At 39.5% G+C, this 24,521-nt stretch overlaps 1 protein-coding gene across 16 annotated transcripts in view; it reads right to left on the bottom strand.

Moving 5' to 3' along the window:
* Window positions 1-24,521, bottom strand: part of FGGY (FGGY carbohydrate kinase domain containing) — a 378,919-nt gene that overhangs the window by 285,146 nt on the left and 69,252 nt on the right. For all 16 annotated transcript variants that reach the window (XM_074334784.1, XM_074334788.1, XM_074334791.1 and 13 more), the window contains one exon: window positions 23,977-24,065. In XM_074334784.1, coding sequence (XP_074190885.1) covers window positions 23,977-24,065 — 89 coding nt within the window. The remainder of the gene's footprint in view (window positions 1-23,976; window positions 24,066-24,521) is intronic.

Below are 24,521 nucleotides of genomic sequence, written 5' to 3'. Positions count from 1 at the left end.
AGGTGTGTCCTATTATTATCTCAGATGAGGAAACTAAGGGGACAGAAAAATTGAGGTGCTTGTCTGGGACCACAGAAGCATACAGCGGCGGGGCCAGGATTTATAGCCACGCCATAAACACACCTGAGGCCCAAAGCCTGAGGAAAACGCATGAGGACATCTTGTTCTTCTCCCCAAATGCTCCCCAACATCAGACCCATGTTCTGCTTACGCTAACATGCTCCCGACACACCATGATCCTGCATGCCTGTACCTTTGCACACGCTGCCTTTTTGTCAGGAGGCCCTCGTCATCCACTGGGAGATTCCTGCTCATCCTGCATTTCCTATCCTGTCAGACCTTTCCTGACTCCCTGGGCAGAGCTCATCACTCCTTCTTTTCTATGTACAATCTAGACTCTTACGCGCTTCTGTAACGCTGCTACTTACACGACGGCAATGTGACTGGACGAGCCTGGCTTTCATCTGAATGTCCCCTAAAGGCAGAGCACACAACAGGACTTGGATAAATGTGTGAGGAAGAAAGAAATAGATGGTTTTCTAAGTGGGTACAATGGATATATAAAGAGTATGGTCCAGTCTTATCAAAATCAATATAGAGAAAAATGTTGCCCTCTGGTACTACTTATAAAGAAATGAAACAAAAGTAATTTATTTCATAAACACAAAGAACATTTATAAAACTCTTCCATCCAGATGCATCCAAATCACTAGCAACTCATCCCTTGCTTCACTTTTTGCCGACCACACTGCATTAGTTCCTTTCTTCCATGACCCTACAACCTTGAAGAGGAGCCTCATCCAGAGCAGATTAAGGGGCAAAACATTAGACGTAAACTCAGCCCCACAGGCATTCTGGACTCGGCTCTGCTGCGTGGATCGAGCCCTGAGTCGAGGGCCCCAGGAGCCCAGGTTTCCCTGAAGCCTGCCCTCTCTGCCAGGTGAAGTCTAAACAGCTGAGCATCACCCGTTACTTGATTTGCACTCCAGGGGTCCACTGAGACTGAAGCCTTTTCCTTGACCCTAGGAGCTCCTATAAGCCTTGCTTCTTTTGCCAAATAATCCCTCATATAGGGGATTTGAGTCCCCCTACGCCCAACCTGCCACTAACTTGGTTCAGTTCCAAGTGGACCAGCACGCCCACAGGCACACAGCTCATGACCAGCAGAAGAGGGATAGCAGAGCTTTTTCATGCTCATGATATAGCCCAGCTTAGTCCTTTGTCTTTGTCCTTGAAGACGAGATGAAGATGTATTCGGGAAAAGCATGTACTCAGAAATCTAGTAACTCTTTACATGGCTTGTAAGTATGCATGGTTGACCCAACCCTTTACAAGACCCAGTCTACATGTCCATGCTCTGTCCACTACACGCTACCAGCTATCCCCTCAACATTTATGTTCTATCTCTGGCTGTATTTCTGTCCTGTCTTCACCTGTCCACTGTATTCACCCCTGCAGATACAGTTCATTCATTCATCATTCTGTACTTATTAAATAGCTGTTAGGTACCAGATCTTGTACTACATGATGAAGATAAGAGATTTAGCCCCTGCCCTTAGAGAGCTTACAATCTAGTGGGAGGTAAGACAAGGAAATAAATCAAAACACTGATATGTCCTATGGCAGGGGTAAACCCAGGACTGCTGTGTGGCAGTCCAAAGGAAAGGCCTGGACCCCTGTCTTGTGCCTCCTCTCTGAGATGCTACTTTCTCTCATTCCATCCCTCAACCTGTCCCCAATCCCACCACAATTTATTGCTACTCACACTTTCCTCATTGTGTTGTTCATTCTGCGGTCACAACATTTTTCACGTTGAATTATAATTATGATTCGTTATCTTCATCACTAGAATCACTTCCTTGAAGGAACTAATTGCTTAACAGACAAATACTTTATTAAGTGGTTAAAAGCATGAGTTTTATCATTTAAATCCTGGCAAGTACTTAATAGCCATGTGACCTTAATAGGTTACTTAACATCTCAGCCCCTCAATATTTTCCACCTATCTGAAATGGGGATCAGTCAGGGATATACTGAAGGTTAGCATGACAACAGTATTTACCCCAAATCACTATCAGTCTTTGGCGTCAGTCTTTGGCATTGCTTATTTCAGTTTCAATTCTGATACCACTCAACCTGTAAATGAGTGATGACTAATCACAGCCAAAGTCACCATCACAGCAAGACAGTGTAACAATGTCAGTAATACAAAGCAGTATGGGATTTGTTGTTAATATCATAATATTCACTTCTAAATATAGGTGAGCAATTTACATCCAACTCTGGGTGAAAAAATCTGTTTATGAGCTCTGTATGTTGAAGATGTAACAGATGAAATATAAATGTACATTTATTATCATGAAAGCAAAATGCTAATGATGATTTTGAAATATATGTACCAAATCAATTAAGAAATGTAAAACAGTTTAATATGATAATAGAGAGAATTATCTAGTTGAGTTGACAAAGAACACTATCTTTTTTGAGACTCTGAATCCATATAAAAGGTCGAATAATATAAAGCAAAGTACTATTTAAAATGAGATTATATTAGAATTATATAACCAAATCTCTGTTTGGTTCTAGCACTCATAACATAAAATAAAATAATAATAAAGAATTACATACAATGTTTGGTTATTTAATTCCACTTCTGTCAAAAGTTTTCCAAGGAAAAGTTCTATTTAGGAATTCCTCGTATCTTATAAAGATGAATTCAAAGCAGAATGTCAACCTTCTGACTTCCACATTTCACAAGAAAAACTAAAAATATTGTTTACAAGAACACTGATAAACATTGATAAATCTCAGATGCAAATTTTTTTTAAATATAAAGAGTACATAAAACAAAGTTCTAAAAACATATTTTGTTCCTGCTAACCAATCTTTAAACTTACAGACTTTATGCTATAAGAGAACACTTCCTCAAAACTGTGTATCTGGAGGATGTGGGGCTGATATTCAGGTGAGCAGATATGTCTGGGATGCATATTTAGGACATAAATCACAATAAGGAAATTACGGATGGATGGTAATCCATCTAAGGTGGATGGTAGGGGTGAAGCTATATTGTAGGGGGCTAAAGAGTGGGTAATTGATAAATGAAGGAAACGGGTGTTGGTCCTTCATATGGAAGATGTGACTACAAAAGGAGAAAAGTGAGGCAGTGGCCCACAGTCCAACTTTATAGTGTTTTCACTTACTGAGGAAGGAAATATAAGCTGAAACATAATGGAATATATTACATCTGTACATACCAGTCTAAAGGATTATTGTTGCTTCTGAATGCCAAAGTGTATGTATAATGCTGACTCCACCCTGCCCATCCAAACTTACTTGATTCCCAAATGCTTGGCTTTAGCTGAGCCAGTTTCCTTAACAACTTTCAGAATAAACAGAAAAGCAAAACATTGAGGCCAAGACTCTTCCAGGTTCAAGTCCATGATTTTAAAGACTTGTGATTTTCCTTACATAGCACCCAGATATAGTATCCATCCGCTTCTAGACTGGATGGAAAGGACACATACACACAGATACCCAGGCGTATGCAGTACCAGATCATGGGATTCTAAAGTTCTCAGAAACGCAAGAACCTATCCTTAAGAACTTTATTTCAATCCCTACAGACATACACACGGCATGAGGAACAGAAAAAGAAAAATTCTATTGCACAGAAAGCTCTAATTGGAAGTGATAATATCACAGTGCATCAGGTCAGGAGTGCCCAATAAATGTCAAGTACTTCATGTACAATATCTAATCCTTACAAAGAGCTATTGGTATTCCTATTACAAACTATAAAAGTATGGCTCAGAAACCTAATTAGGTAACCAAGAACAAGAACTTTAGAGAGTCAGCTTTCCCGCAAATCTAGCTCTGTTACTTAAGGTAAGTTTTGGAACTTCTCTAAACCTTACTTTAATCATCTATAAAATGGGCATAATCTTACCTACCTCAGACAGTTAAAGAATTAAGAGAGAAATAAAATACCTATACAAAGTACCCAATATAATGTCTGGCATTATAAGTTAATATTCAATAAATGGTGGCCATGTTCATTGATACTGTTATTTCCCAAGACTATGTAATGACTAAGACACAGAAGGGGTATTTAAATTCATATTTGACTAATTCTAAAACCAATACAAACAATAGCATTTGTTGAGAACTTAGCACATACCAGCATTACAATTTAAATGTTTTACATGTATAATCAACAGTCAAAATAACCCTATGAAATAGGTACTAAAATTATCCCAATTTAGTTGAAGAAACTGGCATACAAAAATGCCTCATAGCTAATACCGTGTTTCCCTGAAAATAAGACCAGGTCTTATATTAATTTTTGCTCCAAAAGACGTATTAGGGCTTATGTTCAGGAGATGTCATCCTGAAAAATTATGCTGGGGCTTATTTTCTGGTTAGGTCTTATTTTCGAGGAATCACGGTAGCTATTAGAAGCTTAACTGGCTTCCTCACCCCCAATTTTAGGTACTTTCAATAAGATATGATTCCCACACCATCACCACATTCATTTATCCTTCATGCTGATGTGCCTGCATTTTGAAACCACACACAATATCTCACATATATATTGGGAACCAAGAGCATACAGAAAGGGATACTGCTTTGAGTTCTTTAAGAAGATGGGAACTATATAAATATAAAGTAATATTGTTATTACTATTTTGCAAAGACATGAACAAGTTGTATCAGGAAGTTTATTGTTCTAATTAACCAAATGGGTCGGAATCAAATAAGGTTTTTCTCTATCTTTTCTTTTTCATTCTGCAAAATTTCTAGACATCTGGACTGCTTGAAACATACCAAAGAGTGACCCCAGAAGCCACATGTGAAGTGACCCTTAGCGCCAAAAGCCCCCAGATGGACCTAAGCGGAAAGATCAATATAGTCTATTTTCCCATGGCAAATGGCCTTTGGAAATACTTTATTCCTTTTTATACTTTTATAGTCAAATGATCGTGATCAACAAGAATCAGATCAAATGACTTCAGCTGGAGAAAAATGCTGACGTGAGTGGCTAGACACATCACGTGCAACTTGTAATTCCGGGGTACAGGATCACCATGTAAGTCGAGGTTCTACAAACTCAACCCTTCTACAGTCACTTCTCATTAAGACTAGGAGCAACAGCTGGTTTATCCCACAACAAGTCCTAGAAAAACAAAACTAGACGGGCCACCATCCTTTAGATGTGCTCTTGAAAATACTGAGTCCTTGATCTGGATGGATTTTTATAGATAGCTGACAGGTCAGACCTGAGTGCATGTTATTCTAAAGGTCAAAGAGTTGGCAAAAATGGATGTGACTGTTGTCACACAAGACGGAGCTCCCTTTGAAGTCTAAGGCTTAGATGAGCTGATTGCAAAATGTTCTCTGTGAATACAGCAAAGGCAAGAGTAAAAAATAAAAATGCTACCTTGTGTAAGCTGAAACTTCTTTTAAGTAAAGCTGTGTATACTTCCCTACCCTTCTATGGTAGGACGGCCTACCACTAACATCTGGATGAAAAGCAACAATCCATGAAGTGGGAGGGTGTCAGCAAACATCACAGGAATACTTCACTGCCTACATCCGCAAATGTCCATGAAAAAAACCTTCCTCAAAGACCTTCTGGTCACAGTTTCATCTCCGTACCTGCCTCGTCCTCTATTTATGTGTGCTTACCTTACTTCCCCCCCACAGCTTGTATTTTATTCAGTGGTAACTTCTGGCCAAACTTGTTGCTACGCCACCAAATACTTGAGATGTTTCTGTGACTGTTATCATTCGGGAAGTTCCACTGTTTTGTTATCAGAATCTTCTCTGACTTTCAGTTTAGTAAATTAGACTAATATTCTACCTCATAAATCAGAAACACAACCCTGTATCCCTCGTCCCCACGGCCCCGGTAGCTGTGGAATGGAATACCAGTGGAATTAAGGAAAGTTCTTGCAGACTCAAATATCACAGAAATGCAATAATTTGTCTTTATTAATAGAAGGTCAAATACCATGTACCTTTGACAGTTGCATCAATATTTTTACAGTCCTTAGGATCTAACTTGCAGCAATGGCCTCTTTAACACACACACACACACACACACACACACACACACACACACGTCTAAATCCTGGCATTGTTAAATCACTTTTAGATACCTTTTGAAAACAAGCACATTTAAGACATAATGCGTTCAACCTAGTGCCTGGTTGAACGCTTTATGGAAACTGGACCTCCCAGAATTCTGGTCCTTGGAATAGCAGCTACTTTGGAGGACTTTGGAGTCCTTGCAAAATGTACAATCCATTTCTGAGAACGCACTCTGGTAAAGATGCTAGTGACCAAATTTAGCTCTTTTAGCTTTGCCTCAACATAGATACAAGCAGCACAACTTACGAAGTCAGACAATTAAGTTTGCGAACTCATCCTACAAAAAGTGCTACATACCTCATTACTGAATATCACTACGGTCACCTTCACAGTGCTGCCCTTGGGAAGCTATGCACTGATGCCAGCACCTAGCCCACTCTTCAGAGCAATTTTGGAACTCTTTTTCTGGAATGGCCATCAGAGCTGTCATCGTATTACCCTTGATGTCCTGAATGTCATCAAAATGTTTTCTTTTCAATATTTCCTTTACTTTGGGTAAAGAAAGAAGTCATTGGGGGCCAGATCAGATGAGTGGGGAGGGTGTTCCAATACAGTTATTTGTTTACTGGCTAAAAATTCCCTCACAGACGGTGCCGTGTGAGCTGGCGCATTGTTGTAATGCAAGAGCCATGAATTGTTGGTGAAAAGTTCAGGTCGGCTAACTGTTTCATGCAGCCTTTTCAGCACTTCCAAGTAGTAAACTTGGTTAACTGTTTGTCCAGTTGGTACAAATTCGTAATGAATAATCCCTCTGATATCAACAAAGGTTAGCAACATCGTTGCAACAAGTTCACAAACTCGTCAGACCTCATAAATATTCATAATGTGCCTCAATAAATCCTCACATCATCATCATGAAGTTGGTAATATTATCTTCATTTTACAGATGAAGAAACTGCCTCTCAGCAAGGTCACTTTCCTAAAATCACATATGCAAAGAGGCTGCACCAGAATTTCAAGTCCAATTCAAAGTCCAATGTTCTTTGTTTCTACCATGTGTAACCCAAGTGTCTATAGGGGCCGAGGATATTTCTGGGAAGTGTGATGACATGAAACTCTGGTTCGCTATTCACTGCTTCAGCTACCTCTCCTTTGTCTGTCATCCCTGAATCTCTGGGCTGCTCCTTCACCCTTCAGTTAGAGAAACCTGAGAGAGCAAGGCTGGATGGAGGGGGTTTTGTATTCTTTCAATTCCCAGATCCTGAAATCCATCAGTACTGGGGGGGGGGGGGGGGGGAATCATCAAGCTACAGACACACCCAAAATTTTGAAATCTCTCAGGAAGCTTAGCAAAACATTCACTGAAGCTAGAGCTTAGCTCCCCCACATAAATGTCACAAAAATCAGGAATACACAGAGGTAAGATATCCAAAATGTATGACTCATTTTAAGAAAAGCCTGGAAGTATCACTGAAAAGACAAGACATAACAAGTGCTGGCAAGTGTGTGGAGTAAAGGGAATTCTTGTGCACTGATGGTGGGAATGTAAATTAGTATAGCGAAAACAGAATGGAAGTTCCTTCAAAACATTCAAAGTAGAACTAGAACCATATTATCCAGAAATCCCACTTCTGGGTATAGATTTAAAGGAAATGAAAACAAGATCTCAAAGAGACATCTGCTCTCCCATGTTCACTGTAGCATTATTCACAATAGTCAAGATAAGGAAAAAATATAAGTGTCCGTCAATGGATGAATGGGTGAAGAAGATGTGGTAATATATACACAACGAAATGTTATTCAGCTACGAGAAAGAAGGAAATCTTGCCGTTTGCAACAACATGGATGGACCTTGAGGGCATTATGCTAAGTGAATAAGTCAGAGAAAGGCAAATACTGTATGATATCACTTATATGTGGAATCGGCAAAAGCTGAACTCAGACAGAGAGTGGAACGGTGGTTGCCAGGGGCTAGGGTGGGGGAAATGGAGAGATGGTGGTCGAAGGGTATTTATTAACTTCTAGTTATAAGATGAATAAGCTCTGGGGATCTAATGTACAACATGGTGATTACAATTAATAGCACTGTATCCTAAACTTGAATGTTGCTAAGAGTAAATCTTACGCATTCTCAAGACACATACAAAAAGGTAATTATGTGATGTGATGGCGGTGTTCATTTTGCAATATATGGTGTATCCAATATAGTGGTGGCAATCATTTTCAATATATAAGTGTATCAAGTCAACACAACTTGTACCTTAAATACACAACGTTATATATCGACTAGACATCAATAAATCTGTAAAAAAATTAAATCTTTATTTTCTACCCTAAAAAAAAAAACAGAAGAAAGGCCAAACGAAGGGTTAAAATTCCAGAAAAAATCATTTAGTCTTAAGAAGTGGTTCTCAAATGCTGGCACTGATCAGAAACTCCTGGAGGATTTGTTAACACACAGATGAGTGGGTCTCACTCCCCAAGTTTCTAATTCAGTAGGTGGGGGTGAGGTCGGATACTCTGCACTTCTAATGTATTTCCAGGTGACATTCCTGCTGCAGGTCTCAAGACCACACTTGGAGAACCACTGCTTTAGGGTGAATATTTACCTAACAAAGGAACTCTTTACTTTAGAAAACTAGGTGTCTGTTGGATTCCCTTAATAATCAGTTAACAAACAAGTACTGAGCTAATCAGTACTCATCAGAGGCAGGATACCATTGTGGAAAAAATCCTGGATTCTACAGCCAACTGCCTGAGTTCAAATTCCAGTTCTGTAGTTCATTACATGTGACCTTCAACAAGGTCCTTGGCTTCCTTGAACCTCAGTTGTCTTACCTATAAACAATGCATGATAATTATAAAACACATAACACGGGGCTATGGGAGGACGGAAGGACTGGTATGTCTCAAATGCTCACAACAGAGCCAGCACACTAGGTCCTTTGTTATTAGTATAAATTACTAATACTATTATTATTACACTTCCTTCTACCTCTAGAACCGTGACACCCCATCTCTGCGTTAGGACTGGGGGATAGCACAGTGGACCACACGTACAAGGTCCTGCACTCATGCAGCTGCAGTCTAGCAAGGCAGACACAACTTACGTAGTAGTTGTTTACAAAGCATTATCTTCTTAAATCAGAGGGTTCAAAGCAGGGGAACAGAGAAGAGACTACAAAATTATTTCAAATTAGAGATCAATCAGTCACTAAAAACATTTCATAAATTGGAGTATAAACCAATGGTAAAACATTGATTCTGTGTATCGTACCATACAGTTTTTTGGGAACAAACTATTATGGCTTTTCAAATAGAATGGTATGAAAAGAAAAACTCTTTCCAATCAATGCCCCCAAATTTCTCACCACCTAATAGGTGTCATGCACTCTGCACTAGGGGCTACAAAGGTGAATAAATGGGTTCTGCATCCCAAGGGTTCCTAGGTGAGTAGAAGGAAAACGTGCCAAGCGGAAATTCCAGTACAATGAGGGAAGCACTAGAACAACTAGAGGGACATGACGACGGAGTGTCTAACTGCCCCAGGGAGTCCCAAGGGTTTCACAAATCACCTGATGTCTAAGATGGGTCCTGAAGGATGAGCAACAATTCAATAAGTAGAAAAGAGGTCCTGGAGAATATTCTAGAGAGAGGGAACAGAGTGTGCAAAGACGAGAAGACATGGAAAGGGCTGGCTTGCAGAGACAGCAGCAAGATGTCTGACGTGGCTGTAATGTCGGTGAGCGACGAAGAGTGGCAGGAGATCAAGACAGCTCACAGCTCAGTTCTGTGAAAAAAATCACCCGTCTTCCATATAATAAACTCTATTTGAAGCCATTGGGGTGATGGTTAAAGATGGTAAGGAAATAAATGCATAAAGTCATAGTCTGGGTTTTGTAATGTAAGTCTAAAGTCGTCCTGGTACAAGGCAATGTTTTCATGGCAGACAGTGGTATTAAGCTCCATCTATGTGGGTCTCACATACTAGTGACAAATAATAACCATAGCACCTTGGTGCAATAATGAATATTTACAATAAGGAAAAAGCTAAAACAAATAATTGAAGCTTTGGAGATTTAGGTCCCCTTTTTTCTGAAATCAGAAACTCCTCCACAGAAATGCTTCCTGAGTGCAGCCCCTTCCCGGCTGGAACATTCTACAACTCCCAACTACCAGCACTCACAAGGGCCCATGCAAGTGAAGGGCCCTGAAGCTTAAGCTTCACTGCGTTCACTTTATGGGAAGACCACCTCAGCCATTGCCTAAAAGTCTCAATCTTTTCCGAACTTTTCAGACAAAGGCCAGATCTCAGGGCCAGAGGGAGATAGTCAGTTCACCTATAGGACAAAAAAAGGAGATGGAGATGAGTGCAGTGGGAGAAGAACTAGGGTTACCACCCACTCCCCCGCTAGAACATGGGCCACAGCTAGCGACATGGCTTTGGAGACATGCGATCTCAGGTTCAGGTCCAACCTCTTCTCCTTAGCAGCTGTGTGACCTTGAAAATGTTCCTTGAGCTCGCTGAGCCTTGGTTTCCTCATCTGTAAAAAAGACACACTGTAAGGAATGTCAGCTCTCTTCCCTGTGGCTATGCCTTTCCCGTGTTTTCTCCTTCTTCTTTTCCCTTACCCCACCCCACCTCTGGGGTGGTTAAGTAAGTCTCTTCTCTGTACCCCCAGCATACCCTGTGAGGACTCCACCAGAGCACATCATTCTCTTATGAATTCAGCAAGCACTCCTCCAGATACAAAGACAAAAACACACATGCTACTACCTACCAGAAGCTCATGTCTAGTGGATAAGCACAGCTCAGGGAGCCTTTCTCCACCATGAATGAGAAGCTCCTAAAGGTTGGAGTCACGTCTCATTCCACCACAGACGCTCAGGTATGGGGCAGGTTGGACCTCACTGAGAATACTATGGTTCAACTCCTGCCTCCCCAGCTCTCAGGCAGTGCCTACGCCAGTCTCACCCTGGCTTACTCCCCCCAGCCCACCCTGCTCAGCCCTTCTCGCAACAGGCCACAGAGATGCTGGTCCACACATCCTTTGCATGGTGGGATCCATGAAGCTTGGTTTCCAGGGCACTGGGCCCACTGTTGGCACTCACCTGCATTAATAAAGAATACTGGCCCTTCCAAGGCAAAACAAAGGCAGACTTCTCCCCCAAGGGTCATTTTTCTTTTATGGGCAACAGTATACAGATCCCTGGTCCTCCACCAAACTACATTTAAAATAGCTTTTGTGCAGGATGGACACAGTGGCCATTTTTGTATGCATGTGTGCCAGCAGCAATGCAGTGATTGTAACAGGAACAATGTGCACTTCTTCCCTCTGCTGACAGAATAGATGACATTGTGTACTGGGCCGGGGAGGGGGTGGAGGGGCCTAACTAAAGAAACCAAGCCGTAAGGATTATTACATGAAATTCTGATAAAAAGCACTTCGAAGACTCTTTCCCATCATCAAAAAACCACACTGGGCAAGATCAGAGCTTAACAGCCAAAAGAAAAAAAAAAAACACACCACATTCAATCCCTGAGATCATTTTCCTGAAATAGAAAACTACATATGTTTCTCAAATTTCACATCAAGCCACTGCAGAGGCCAGACTGCAGGGCTGAATTGGGCCAAAGTAAGTAAGGGAGAGAGAGAAGAGGAGAGAGGGGGATGGGATGGGAAAGGGAGTAAACAGAAGAAAATGAGCCCATTCTTCCACATCACCACATTTCTCTAGCACAATCTAAACTTACAAACACCCCCAGTTTCACAGAACTTATAGTTAGGGTTGCTTATCGGGCAGCCTTTACTTTGTCAAATTAAGACACATTGCCTTGGATTAGCAAGACTCCTTAAATTCAAAATGACTTCATGGTTGGCTCCAAGTTCAGTGTCTCTAGGGCCAGCCGCCAGGAACATATCCACGGCACAGGCTCCCTCCCCTCTCCATACTGACCTGCCTGACTTTTCCATGGAGACAGCAGAGCAAAATCCCAAGTAGACAGGCTGTCAGTGTTAATTAAAAGTCCAAACACTTCTTTAGAAACTATCTCCAGCTCAGTATTTATACAGAATATAAGACTCTAATAGGCAGGGCTGGAGAGGGGAGCAGGAGGTTGAGAGCGGAAATAGGTTTGAATGGCATTTGGAACTCATTAATTTTTAAAAGACAGGCTGCCACCCTATATAGACCCAGAGAGGTTCAAAATGTAACGAAACCAGGAAGATGAATGAGCCGAAGACTGTTTGGAAAGCCTGGGGAGAGCGCTTAGCTTTTGAAAAGAATAATATCTGGGCAATAATGAGAGCTGACAGTTTTTATTGGTGAATGCGGTTTTGGGCACATTTTAACGATACAGGATGACAATTTTTTGTATTTAACAAAAGGAAAAGCAATCTTCTAAATGACTTGGGAACAAAGGGCTCCCTGACTGCAATTTCTTAATAACATTTAAGAATTCTCTTCAAAGGCCCTTGACAATAGTTTAGAGAGAAGAAAGGAAAATGAACAAAACAAGAAAAAAAGAAGGTATGTTAAAAGAAAAAGAAAAAAAAAAAACTAAATAGAAGAGGTGGGGGAAGAAGAAGGAAAGAGTACAGCATTTTAACACCAATTATATCCCAAAGAGCTGAATTGTAATGTTAGACTTTAGTAATATTTTTTCGAAAGAATGAGTTTTAAGAAAGAATCCAAAAAGAGAGTTTGGTCAACACCATCAACATCTGACAGACTTAGAACTTTAGTCCCTGAGGGGCTAAATGGATCACCTAATGCAACCAGCAAATTGTGCAGATGTCGAAACTGAGTGCCCAGGGCCCACAGGTCACCTGGCTGGACCAGAGTCACGTCTTCCAAGTTTCAAGCTACGCCACCTCACGTATTTTATGATGAAGGTCCTGAGCACTGCCAAGCCCTCACAGCCCTTCCAGGGTCATGGGTTCCAAGACTGAATGCTGACATCTTTTATCGGGTTGATTGAAACTCAGAGGCTACTCAACATCACACAGGTACAACATATTCAAAAGGCCCAATAAGAAAAGTTCACAAAAGAATTCACCAACAGAGGCAGCCACCCTGCACAGGAAACTCATTTGTGAGTCCACAAAGACTGAGATGCCCTGCCCACCCTGAGGGAGGCCTTCTCAGGTCAGGGAAAGAACCCCTAAACAATGCATGATGTGGGGATGTCCCCCTTAAAATCTAACTCCTACTCTACCCACTAGTTTTACCCTCAAAGTGAGACCCTTCTGGCATTCAGTTCTGTTATCTGGAAAATGAGATTTCCCTAACTTTTTTTTTTTTTTAGCAGTTTTATAATTTCAAAATATTTTCAGCAGAAAATATACCATCATACTATTTGTAAATGAGTAATCATATTCAGAGAGCATGCCACTCTACCATATTGAAAGAACAAATGAGATTACATTCTAAAAGTGATTCAAGGTCTCAGAGAAAATTGTTAACTAAAGGAAAAGTTATGTTGCTGCTCAGTTGGAAAATTACAGTCATACTGGCTATCATCTTTCAGGCATACAAATCTCATGTCTAGATGTACACAGCAGAAATCTAAAAAAAAGTAAATAAATAACAGAAATTGAGCACATTCAGACCAGTCTTTATCTTAATGACGAGTGCACATCAGAACTACCCGAGGTCACACATTTTTACCTCCTTTGCCCCAAATGACAAAGGTGGGGGTTCTTAACCTTTTCTATCCAGGTTTGCTTTACTGGTGAAAAGTGAAAGAAGAAACGTCAACCTTCCTCAGAGTTTGCCTCAACGTAGCAGACAAAGAAGGACAGTCAGCGATCTGATACTAAAGCTTTAGTGTAGGGTAGCAGGAGGATCTGTGCCTTGATTTTGATGCTTCTGATAACCATAGATGAGAAGCCTGGACAGGACGCTAACACCATCCCCCCTCCTGTCCCCTGATTGGCCCAGCATATTCCATTTTCTCCTGCCCTCCCCAGTCTCTGAATACTGACCAGTGTGCCATCTCCTGGCACCTACCAATTCTTCGCACCCACAATAGCTCTGAGACCTTTGGTGACACTCACACTCTATGACTCACTGGACCCTGATCACATCCACAGGAAACCAAGACAATACCCCCAAACAAGGGAGAACAGGAGTCAATTGGGTGATTTGGTTGCTAAAGGCCCATCCTCCACACCCCACTTGCAAGCTGCTTAACTAAATGTAGATCCACCTTAACATTTAAAAATACAAATAAATAAAAACTAAAAACTGAAGGGAAAGATAAATGGAAGTAGAACTTCCTGTGCACTACTATGTAGCAAAAACAGGTTACAGGTTTTACCCATGGTGCTTCATTTTCTCCACGGAGCAAACCCATGTCATTTCTGTCCTCCTTCAATGGCAAAAGGAAACTGGGATTGAGAGGGATAAAAGGACTTGCCCAAATTCACCCAGCTGTTAAATGAAACAGTAACACTTTGGCTCCAGACCTTACATGAATTTGAATAGTTACATAAATGTGTACCAACTATTGCTAGATTAGAGAGAGGATACCTCTTAGATTCTCTCTCTTACTCTCTCTACACACACACACACGGAATAAGTGAATGAGTGAGTGAATGAATGATGGAAATTGTGAGCTACAGTTGCTTCAAACTATACATACCTCCTCCATGACCTCCACCTCCCTCATTTTCTCCTTGTTATTATCATAAAAGGATAATAAATTAGTAACTGGGATATTATTAAATGTAATTTACTGAAAAGATTGTGTTTTTACCTGCCTGATATTAATTCTCCATTTGTTATTTAGAAGTAAGATAAACCCAATTTTAGGGTTTCAGGTAGCAACATATTCAGCTAAAAGCCTACTTTAACCAGTCTCCATTCTAGCGAGGTAGGATCATAAACCTATGTGTCGGCCAGTGATATGAAAGCAAAAGTATTATGTAGATGTTCTAAGAATGTCGTTTAAAGAAGGCTGACATATGTGCAGTACAGCCTCTTTATGAACTCCCCACCTTCCTTCTTCCTGCTACATGAAATGTGGACTTGACAACACTCTAGCAACTATCTTGGACCATGATGTGACCTTGAGAATGGAAGTCAGGGCTTTAGATGGGGACATTAAAATGTCAAAAGAGCTAGGCAAGTGGCAAAGTAACCCAAGACTCCAAATATCTAGATTTATTTACAGAAGGAACCCTTATATGTTTAAGCCTTTGTTGTTTGGAATTTTCTATGATTTTTATTATTCATCAATAAAGAGGTAAGGACCATATTTCTTCTATAGAGAGTGAAAGTACTCTTCTCTCCCAAAAATAAGGGTAATGGAAATCTAATATTTATATGCTATTTCTCAGCACTATTAAATGTCCTAAAAAATAAGCTGATGTGAGAGGATGACTGAATCATCCTTCCTAGAACCTAGAAGAACTGTTTTGTATCATTGTTCTGAGAAATTATCCTTCAGTACAATCATAAAACAATGCAAATTAAATAACTTCAATATACTCATAAGAATAACTATGTTTTTTTGTTTTTTTTTTCAGAACCCTTTGATTCCCACTTTGTTTTCCCACTACCTGGGGAATCCCTAACAACTTTCAACCAAGGTTTGGTCAAAAATGCTACCTTTATGATGATCTAAATTCAATCAATTTCACTTTGATTTGATAGTTTTCTAACATTAAAATATTATGGTATACAATTCATACCTGAATTTTCGTATGCCATAATTGTGTATGCCAAAACCACATTGAGAATCTACTTTACAACTACAAGGATGACGATAATTTTTTTAAATAGGAAAATAAGTGTTGGTGAGGATGTGGAGAAAATGGAACCTTCATACATTGCTGGTGGGAATGTAAAACTGCGCGGCCACTGTGGAAAATTTTGGTGGTTCTTCAGAAAGCTAAACATGGAGCTACCGTATGACCCAGCTATTCTACTCCTAGACATAGAATGGAAAGCAGAGATTGAGACAGATAATTATATATCAACATTCATTACAGCATTATTCACAATAGCCAAAAGGAAGAAACAACCCAAGGAGCCAACATGAGTCCATCAACAGAAGAATGGAAAAGCAAAATGTAGTCTATAAACACAATGCAATAGTATTCAGCCATAAAAAGGAAGGCAATACTGACACATGCCACAACAGAAAGAATCTTGAAAACATTATAAGAAGTGAAATAAGCCAGACATAAAAGAACACATACAACATGATTCTATTTAGACAAGGTATCTAGAACAGGCAAATTCATAGAGCACATTGTACAATTCTTGGTAGTAGAAAGATTGGAGATTAACAGGGGCTGGGGAAAGGGAAGAATGGGGAAGTATTGCTTACAGAGTTTCTGTTTGGGATGAAGAGTAAGTTTTGAAAATAGCTAGTGGTAATGGTTGTTCAATACTGTGAATGTAATTAGTGCCACTGAACTGTACACTTAACAACGGTCAAAATGGTAAATTTTGTACTATATATAGATACATAAAATTTAAATTGGTAAATTTTATACTATATATAGATACATAACAATTCATAAAAATTAATAATGTAATACATCAAAATCATTGAACTTTACACTTTAAATGGGTACATTGTATGTATGTGAACTATATCTCAATAAAGCTGTTTTTTTGTTGTTTGTTTTTTTAAATCAAGTCTTATTTCAAATACGCGACTAAGAAAGGCAGTCAGGCGGCCAAGAACGGAGGAAGCGATGTGGACTGCAGGCGTGTCACCAGAGGCAGACATTACAGTGGGATTTTCTCCCTCCTTCTCCCCATGCTGCTGCTGTGGCCCATGGAGGATGAGACTGCAGCCCCTTTCTTTCTCCACTCAGAGCAGCACCAGAGGAAGTACAGCTGACTTTGCACCCCCATCCCCTTACTGAATTTTTTCCAAAGAAGGAAATCATCTGAGTGGGAGACTGGAATAAATTAAGCCACATTTTAAGGATCACCATGTTCAAGATAAGATGATCAGTGAGGCCTAGAACATCAAGCCCACTCCTTCACTACCTACGCCTACGTGCAAGCAGCATGCCTTGGCTGCAGGTAAGCACACCTGGGCAGGCTCTGCCTTCGTGTGACTGACTCAGCTACTGGACTTGAGATCTGGTTGACGTATTTACACATATATGTGTGTGTGTGTGTGTGTGTGTGTGTGGTATATATGTATATATGTATATTCAGATATATTATATATATATATCTGAATATGCAGGTGCTGGTTTAGCCTCACTTCTGAGCTGTTATTATCCATCCAGCATACCAGAAGTTCTACATGAGTACATTGGAGATTAAAGAGTACTTTCTAATATAATGAGGTAATTTAGTCTTCATTTAGCTAACGTGCTGTGTACCGTGTTTCCCCGAAAATAAGACCTAGCTGGACAATCAGCTCTAATGTGTCTTTTGGAGCAAAAATTAATATAAGACCCGGTCTTATTTTACTGAAATATAATATAAATTACAATATAATATAATATAATGTAATATAATATAGTGTAGTGTAGTGTAATGTAATATGATAAATATAGTACAATATAATACCGGGTCTTATATTAATTTTTGCTCCAAAAGACTCATCAGAGTTGATTGTCCAGCTAAGTCGAACATTTTCAGGGAAACATGGTGCGTAGTCGCTATCAGTCAGAACCCCAAAGGCAAGGAAAAGTCAGTGGCACTTTGAATCCTTAACAACAGGGATATCTGCTAGGGGTTTAAATAATGAAGCTTAAAAGTTAATTGTCCTAAGTGTGATAATGGCACTGTGGTTATATAAGAGAATGTCATGCTCTTGGGTGTTCACATTGCAGAATTGAAGAGGTAAGAATGTAATAGATGACATTCATTTACAAATGGTTCAGCAAAATCAACGCATATATGCCTGTCAGAGATAGAGCATTTGAGAACACAACTGTAACAAAATATTAATAACTGATAAATGGAGGTGAAAGATATGGTGTTCAATATACCATTCTCTCAACTTTTCTGTAGATTTAAAATTTTTCAAAACACTGGGGAAAATACTAAAACAACATCAAAAAGTGAGATCTTGCCAATATTTAAGGAAACACTGAAATCCAATATAAATATTAGTAATTGACATAAATAGGTAATTGATATATGAAATACTAATTGACATAATTTTTAATTGACACTAACATAAATAAGTGGTTGATGAATATAAGAAAAACTGCATTTAATAATCAGAAATGCAAATTAAAATAAGATACCATTTTAAGTCTAAAAACTTGGCTAAATTGACACAGACATATTATACTGTCATAGGATAGAATATTATACAGGTATCAAAAACATATTTTCAGATAATATTTATTGATATGGAAAATACAATAATATATTAAGTATAAAATAAGTTGCACAGATTTATAATTAAAAAAATTAAAAGCAGTAGAGTAAGAGTCTAAATAAAGTTATTTTTGGAGATTATATTTGGAAAATAACTACAGACCTGGATCAATAACCCAACAATAAATAATCTTCTCACATGAGAGCCAATAACCATGAGAAAAATAATAGTACAATAATATCCTTTATAAACCCAAAACATAGACAACCATATAAACCAGGAAAATAGTTCCTATTTTAAAAGGGATTACAGTTTCTAAAAAACATAAATGCATCTCTTTAACATAGAAGATAGGATATTTACTGACTACTCACACAGAATTGGACGTTGCAGTGAAGAAAAGAGGGAAGGGAAAATAGATCATATAAAGAAATAAGAGGGAAAATAAAACTGATATTCTAGAAATTCAGCCCTGTTTTTCCATATGTCATAGAAACGTCTCAGAAATTCTAACATGTAACTTCTTAGGAAGATTTACCAAAGTGTCTCTTGTACCCAAGGAACCTGGTCATCAATTTCGTTTAGTCCAAAGCAATGTAAATGGGTTGAGAATAGACAAATCTCTCATACAAAATCATTCAAAATCATGTATGTAGATACTCTGCCCCCAAGAAGGTCAAGCATAACTCCCTGTTCTTTAAGTGAGGGCTGTGAATAATGACTTCCTTCTGAATAGAAGGGCAAGAGGAGTAACTTTACAGTGGAGACACCCGACATACAGTACCTCAGCCAGCTGATCAAGGTCAACAACAACAAGTCGTACTGATCCTATACACCCTTGATGTGATATGAGAATGGTACTCATCACAGAACGGTCTTCCTCCCAAAAATATACTACCTAAGTCTCATCATAGAAAAAAAAATCAGACAAATTCCCATAGAGGGACATGGTACAAAATACATGACCAGTACTCTTCAAAACTGTCAAGGCCATCAAAGTTGAGAAATTGTCACAACCAGAAAGAGCCTAAGGAGACATGATTAAATGTATATGGTATCCTGAATAGAATCCTGGAACAAAAAAAGGTCATTAGAAAAAAACTAAAGTGTGAATAAAGTATGGAATTTAATAATATATCAATATTGGTTTGTCAATTGTGACAAATGCATCACATTAATTTAAGATGTTAATAATTGGGGAAATTGGGTACCAAGAACCTAGAAACTCTCTACTGTCATCACAATTTTTCTGTTAATCTAAAACTGTTTTAACATAAAACATCTATTTGAAATTATAACTGAATTTAAAAGGACACACTTTTAAATAATTTATAGAATATTGCCAACCCTTGCTAATCTATGAGAAAATTCTCTCAGACTCAAGGGTTTTCCAAGTTCTCCTTCTCCTGAACAGCAGCCAGGTTCTTATCTGCTCACTCAGTTAATCTTGACTATATTCTAATCTTTGTTTTGGCCACTAGGAAGCTTGGAAACAAACCTGTCAGTAATAATAAAGAACCTAATAGTTTCTATGAAGCTCTTATATTCATCTTAGTTATTCTATTGAAATATTTTCACTCCATTGTGATTTTTTAAAAATTTTTATCACTTGTTTTATCTTTTATTACCAGTCACCTCAAACCTCTTTAGAGTGAGGACTTATATATGTGAATGTTTTTGTCTGATTATACCAAATTTTATTATTCAATTCCTGACTTCCCATTTCTCATGTTAGCAAAATTCTGGACAGTTACCCACTCAACGCCTAGAATGTGGCAAACTAATAAAACATTCAGCTTCAGTTCTTAAACTGCAAATGGTACCACCACCGCCTGCTTTAACCCATGGTTTCCAGTACTAAGGGAGTTCACAGTTGATGATACGCATGGTACAGCTAAAGAGAAGGCATGCAATAAATGATAATTACCATTATTATTGGTAATAACAAAAACAGCAATCATTATTTTCATTAAAATAATGAAAAGAATAGAGCTGAATTACAAATTAATCACAGGCCAGGTGGTGATTTTCTCAGTGACCCAGATACACCAGAATAGCTGCCATATTTTGGAGGATAAGAAAAATAGCTAAAGGGGAGGTGGGGGGAAACATGAGCAGGGGAGGAGAAACAGATAGAAGGACGAGAAGGAGTACTTCTTACTTGTCACTGCCAAAAACAAGTCTGAAAGCTTTAAGACAAGATGAAATCCAATCACTTTTCAGCCTTGACTCCACTAGAATAATAAAAGGAAAAAAAGGAGGGAAAAAAAAAAAAAACACCCTCTAGCCTTTTTGGCACTCATTTCCCCAAAGCCTCCCAAAACAATCACAGTAAGAGCCAAATAAACACCAAATCTGAACCTCTGTTTGGCCCAGAGGATGCCAAGCACATATTTTACTGCCCAAAGTTTTTTTTGGCATTGGCACATTCAATTTCAGACCCTCATCTTCCTTATTCTAGACAAGAGGACAATGGGGATTTTCATTAAAAGAACTAGGCATTGTTGAAATGTTGTGTGCCACACCTTTCATCCACAGTAACTCTAAGCCCCTCAGTAACCCTGAGAGGATATCCAGATGAGGACCAGAGCCTCAGGGGGTGAAGTAATCCCTCCAGGTTCTTGCAGAAAGTACACAGTGAAGACACTAAACTCAGGTCAGTCTGATTACGAGGACCTCCCTCTTTCCGCTATGTCAGAAACTTAATGCAAAGACTCCTTGAGAAAATCAACAGAGAAAGGGAACTAAATAAAATAGCTAATTCCTTCAAAAAACGTCTCAGCACTACATTGCAAGTTTTCCTCTTACCCCACTCCGTCCATACACTAAACCCATGGAGTGCTGTCATTATCCAACTGTACAATCGAGAAAGTTCAAAGGGGTTACTGGTTTCACCCTGATCCTGCAGGCAGAAATAGAAAAGGGAGAAAAAAATGGAGACTAAGGAAACAGTAGGAGAGAAAAGACAGATGTAAGAGATAGGTGTGCCAGGGAGAGGGCAACCAACCATCTTTGCAAGAGACACTGGGTAGCCTGGTGTCCAAGGCCCACATGCTTTTCTCTAAAAGAGAGGGAACATGGAGGGATAGCCTCTGAAGGAACTCACGAGTACCCTATACAGGGGCAAGGAGCAGGGGGAGAAGAACTGCAAATTTGAACTAATCAAAATAAAATGAGTCATGAGTGTCAAAGCTAATTTTTAAAAAGTGGCAGGGATGAGTGGACAGTCAAGAATCATTTCTGAGCATTAACCTTTCTGCTTCCTCAGGGTTTGAGATTGCCATGAGCAGGGCTGAAAGCCCCCAAGCGTATTCTTATAGGTCAACCAGAAGCTCTCCATTTTTAAATTCACCAAATTCACGTGTCCTTTTAAAATGCTTCCAATCCCTCAGAGGGATTGGAAGTCTCCTATTACGTCAGGATGAGAGACCCATATTACTTTCAGGCATATTCTGTTAGGTAACATTGTCTAAAATTACCTGATCATATAACCACTGGGGCACTTGTTAAACATACAAATCCCCAGGTACCCCATGGAGATTCTGATTCCCTGGGCTTCAAACTGGAAGCCCTGGCGATCTGTGCTTTGAATAAATACTTCAGCTGATTCCGGCCTAGTTTAGAAAAAAATTGGTTTAATAGGACTCTCTAAACAAGCTTATGAAGTAGGTATCATGATCCCCATTTTACAGGTAAACACAGCGAGATTCAAAGAACATGCCCAAGATGACACACTCCTGTGTGGCAGCGTCACGGGCTGGAGGTCATATTGTGACACCACAGTGGGTATGAATGCCACCACATTTAAATTTATCTGAGCCAGAGCTAGCTTCAAAAAGCCCACTCCTTGGTATCTTCATATGGCATCAGACACCAGGAAATGGGGGTGTAGACTATCCAGCACCATCAGAAAGAACCAGGGAGGAAGTCAACGCCCTGAATTGAGTAACACCCGAGGAAAAAGACAAGAAAAGCAAGGTCCTCCTACACTGTAGTTCTATTTTTGAGTCCTCAAGGTTTGCAGGACAATGGGGTATTGCTGATACCCACCCACACTATTAGCACCGCTTTGACGAATAGGTCTATTTGGCTAAAAGGACGAAAACTTGTTATTTCACTACTGCACAAAGGTCAGATAAAACCTAGAGAAAAGTCCTTCCAGAAATAACTTCAGACAATTAATGTCACACCAAAAGAGGAATGTCCAAGATGAGATCTTCACCTACACACTGGCCTCCCCAGTGGTGATAACAGGATAGCGATGACTAATTGCACCTTCTGGGGGAAAGTTCAGACCACTCCTCCGGAGCCTGCTCCCCCAGAGAGGGGAGAGCACCTACGCTTTGCTGCAGCCGTCTGCATACACATGTGGATCCCCACTACCCTGAGACCTCTGACTGATGGTCATTTCATTGGTAGCAGGGGAGGATCACCCACATGAAGAATGACATGCTTGTGAAACATGTCCTCTCCTATCTCCTTTCTGGAAGCCCGTGCTGCTTAACTATCACATTCTTATCAACACTCTACAAGAAAAGGTCCAAATCATACAAAATGAGATAGAGAAAAAGAGCACAGGGAAGACGGTATTCCTATTCCCAGCTTCCTGAGTTTAAATAAAAAGGAAAATGGGGAAGGAGGATTTAGCTGTCTCTGAATGAGCTGATTTTATGATATAACACCTGCCTCCCTAAATATATGTATTTATGTAGGTTATCTGTCCTCTGGAAATGATCCCATTCCTCAGAGATTTGCTCAATACAGATTCTAAATCGTTTTCAAAATGAGAAGACTCCGCCCTGCCTGCTCCTCCCCCTGGTGCATCCCTGAAATCTGAGGTCAGGATGACAACAGGCATGCATACATTGAGATTTCATGCCCAACCTGTCCACATATGTGTGTGTATAATAAACATATATATATGAGTATATATGAATATACACATATATACATACACACCCACACACACACATATATATATCCATGCTCACATCCACTGTTAATCATAGCAGCCACAATTTCATACTCAGTGAGTATTTTTTTAATTGTCTCTGCCATGTAGCACATACCTATTTATAACATTCATAATTTATTTAAAAAACAATGTTTGACTTCAACATACTTGTACACTGAGGTGATTCAGGTACATTAATAGAAAGAGAAAAATAGGTTCATAACACACCCATCCAGATAAATCGGCTTCCTTAATAAACATATCTCTTGCCTTAATTTTAGGGACTCAAAAATATTTTTTCCCATTTATTCATTATGTAAAACGTGCCTCTAGAAAAACAGCCAGATTTCACGATGGACTGTTCACATCTCCTTCAAATGTGTCCAATTTCAATGAATGGTCTTCACCTTGGATACCCACATTCCAGGCCTCATAGGAACAATGGTGTTTGGGCATGTGCAGTGGAGGTGGAAGATGGATTCAAGATGTTTCAAGTATGCAAAATCGCATGCAGATGTGGAAATAGTACGTCCAGTCAAAGCGAGTTAAGAAAGCAATACATATACAGACACCCGAGAATGGATGAGCGCAAATAAAATCCAACTTGTAATTAACATACCGTGCTGTGACACCTGTTGCCTTCCACGATAAGAAGTCTGGGAGATCAAAGAAATGTCCCGCCTTATCCCAGCAAGTCTCTCTCAAGTTCTGCCAAATTAAATATATATTAGAATCAATTATGGGCTTTTTTTCCTACCCTTCTCCTCTTTCAATAATGTCTCAAAATTTTCAAAACAAAAGCATAGCCAGCAATGCCCAATAAAACATCTGTTCAGGGGCTGGGAGGGGGGATGATATGAAAGCAGCACCTATATAGGAAAGAAAAATTGGCACTTATCGATCCTTCCAAAAATGACCATCATTTCCCTTTTATCCCTCTTTGCCAACTTGGAGGGGCAGGAAGCACACTCTGTGAAGGTATGCAATCCATCTTCCCAGTGAAAGGCCGGAGGATACGCGTCAAGACATATAATAAGATTCCAAGGCTGAACAGCTGTAAGCTGGGAAGAAAAAGCACTAAGAAACTACTGCATGCAACAGAATGTGTCCTGCCATGTAAAATTCTTCCCATGCCAATTAAATCCAAAGGCAACAGGAAAAATG

This window comes from Rhinolophus sinicus, linkage group LG06 (assembly GCF_036562045.2).
Source record: "Rhinolophus sinicus isolate RSC01 linkage group LG06, ASM3656204v1, whole genome shotgun sequence".
NCBI lineage: Eukaryota > Metazoa > Chordata > Mammalia > Chiroptera > Rhinolophidae > Rhinolophus > Rhinolophus sinicus.
Note: the sequence above shows the minus strand (reverse complement) of the source record. Positions and strands in the feature narration are given on the sequence as shown.